This window comes from Littorina saxatilis, linkage group LG10 (genome assembly GCF_037325665.1).
Source record: "Littorina saxatilis isolate snail1 linkage group LG10, US_GU_Lsax_2.0, whole genome shotgun sequence".
Classification (NCBI taxonomy): domain Eukaryota; kingdom Metazoa; phylum Mollusca; class Gastropoda; order Littorinimorpha; family Littorinidae; genus Littorina; species Littorina saxatilis.
This window is the reverse complement of record NC_090254.1, coordinates 12,921,952-12,924,451: the sequence shown is the minus strand read 5'-3', so window position 1 is coordinate 12,924,451 and position 2,500 is coordinate 12,921,952. Positions and strand designations below refer to the sequence as shown.

At 40.2% G+C, this 2,500-nt stretch overlaps 1 protein-coding gene across 2 annotated transcripts in view; it reads left to right on the top strand.

Annotated features, from left to right (window-relative positions):
- Positions 1-444: 444 nt before the first annotated feature.
- LOC138978195 (uncharacterized) overlaps positions 445-2,500 on the top strand; it is a 17,581-nt gene continuing 15,525 nt past the window's right edge. For both annotated transcript variants that reach the window (XR_011459601.1, XM_070350860.1), the window contains exon 1: positions 445-620. Coding sequence is in view for 1 of the 2 variants with exons in the window: in XM_070350860.1 (XP_070206961.1) it covers positions 596-620 (25 nt within the window). In the remaining variant the exon portion in view is untranslated. The remainder of the gene's footprint in view (positions 621-2,500) is intronic.

Genomic DNA, 2,500 nt, shown 5'->3' with positions numbered 1-2,500 from the left:
GTAACAAGAAAAGAAATTATCAAGTGAAAACCTAAAGACTTCTAGCCTAATTGTTATGTAGAGTATATCAGCTGACAATGTTGTGGGTACCTTCTATATTAAAAAACAAAATGTGTTTACCGACTTAAAAAAAAATGCAGGCAAATTTGACAACATTTCAATCTTCATCTCTTTAGCTATGAAAACTGCACACGGAAATTCTCAGGCCGCATAAAAGCCCCGAAGGTATTGAGAAGGACCACGACTGTCATATCATTTGCAGCATTCCTGTCTAACTATTATCCACGTCACTTAATCATTCAGTTTAAACACACCCATTAACCGCAGATTGCCCGAAAGACCTGGTGACGTCTGCACAGTGCAGCGTTTCCATTGGTGAATTTTCAAAAAGGAAGTTGCGTTACTTCCGGCCAAGCGATGCGCAAAGGGAGAGAAGAAGGGGTTGTAGGTGCAGAGAGGGTATACATCTCAGTGTGACTCGGCCTGCGAAGATAGAAGAGGTTGTTGAGAGCTGCACAGCTTCAGACAGAAAATAAATTACAGCCGCCGAGGTTTGTGTCAAAGAAAGAGGGGCATCCAACACAAGAAGTCTGCGATGGCTGCTATCTACATTTTGGCTGGTAATTTTTTCGATTTGTGTAGCTTAGTTTTCCTTTTTGTAGATTATTTTTCTATTTTGTGTATCCTTTTTATTTCGTTTTGGTAAGAGCCTTATTGTAAATAAATAGGTTTTATTTTAAGTAATTACAATACGCAAACGTCGCACTTGTGTGTAGCTTTTCTTTGATTTCTTCTCATATAAAAGTGATATTGAATGAATATATCTATGTAGTGTTTCTTTCAACTGTGTGCAAACGGCTAAAACATGAAATGAGTTAAAGGCTTCGTCTTCCCTGTGTGAACTATCTTATCAATCACAATAAATTCGTTAAGCCTGATATGACTGGGCGAAGTCTCGCTGCGCGAAGTTTTGGCACCCTCGGTTAGAAAAAGACGTCGAGAAATCTTTGCGAAATCAACTTTGGGCTCATTTAAGGAAGGCCTTTTAGGCTTTTTACGTGAGATAGGCAAATCCTTCAAACTGGGCATCACCCCCTGCAATCCGAGCAGCGTGGCAGTTCTAATATTGAAATGATACGTATGTTGATCACCTATGTTAAATCTGCTAAAACATATAATTCAACTAAGAAGTCGTACACTGCACAGAATGCAGCCACGCTATTAATTTTTCTCACGATCAAAGTACACAACTTACAAGCAAGAGTCGTGAGGGCTTCGCCCTTCTGGTTGTTATTTGTCCAAGCAAAAGAATGCTATTATTCGTGTACACTACATTGGGGTGCGCACGTTAAAGATCCCACGATTGACAAAAGGGTCTTTCCTGGCAAAAATGTATTGGCATAGATAAAATTAAAAAAATGCCCACCAAATACCCGTGTGACTTGGAATAATAGGCCGTGAAAAGTAAAAATTCGCCGTAATGGCTTGAGATTTACAGGCCGATGTGAATGCGTGATATATTGTGTAAAAAATTCCATCTCACACGGCAGAAATTAATATGCAAAAGGGCTTAGAGAACGTCAAGCGCTATATAAATCTCCCATATAAATAAAATATAAATTATTCCATATGAAAGTGTAAACCGATCCGTGGTAGTGAATAACTTGATCAGGTACTCGGGAAGTTAGGAACCTTTCATTGAATGCATGTATTCATTTTTGTTTTCCTAACTTTGCATGCTTACTCGTATGGCGGGGTAAAAATGGTCATACACGTAAAATTCCCTCGTGCAAAAACACGAGTGTACGTGGGAGTTTCAGCCCACGAACGCAGAAGAAGAAGAAGCATGCTCACTGCGCGCTGCACCGAAAAGTGACAGAAACATGAGTTAAAAATACCTTCCTTCTCTTTTAAGAAAATCTCATAAATCCGTTAAGGCTTTTTGCATGGTATACGAATATTCTTCAAATTGGACACATATTCTTCTTGGGAAAAATCTCCACCCTTAACACACAAGGCGCGGCCTTCCGAGTAGGAGGCTGGTGTCGTGTCCATTAGGTCACTGCGCCCGTAAAGGACGCATATCAAAACTCTACAGCCAGGCTTCTTTCTGTAAACACATTGTTGTGCGGGATTTATTTCGTTCCTGACACCTATGGCATTCTACGTCATTGAATCAGCACACAAGAATCCCCCCTCCGCACAGAACGATGTCGAGCTGTGAATCTGTGATGAGTATTTAAAGGTCCACTCCGCTTCCCGTAAACCATCAGTTTCTGGCCACAGACACTGTCAGGCTTTTACCCACAGTACAAACACCCTTTCGTTTAAACACTTACCACTAGAGAACATCCTAGGTACCCTCTCCATAAAGATCGAGCATTTTTCAAAGAACTTATTTTTGTGTGGCCAGCCGGATTTACTTTAAAAAAAAATCTGAGGTCTCGTTTTGGCGCTAGAACTAACATGTAAAATCTAAATAATAAATAAACAGCATGTG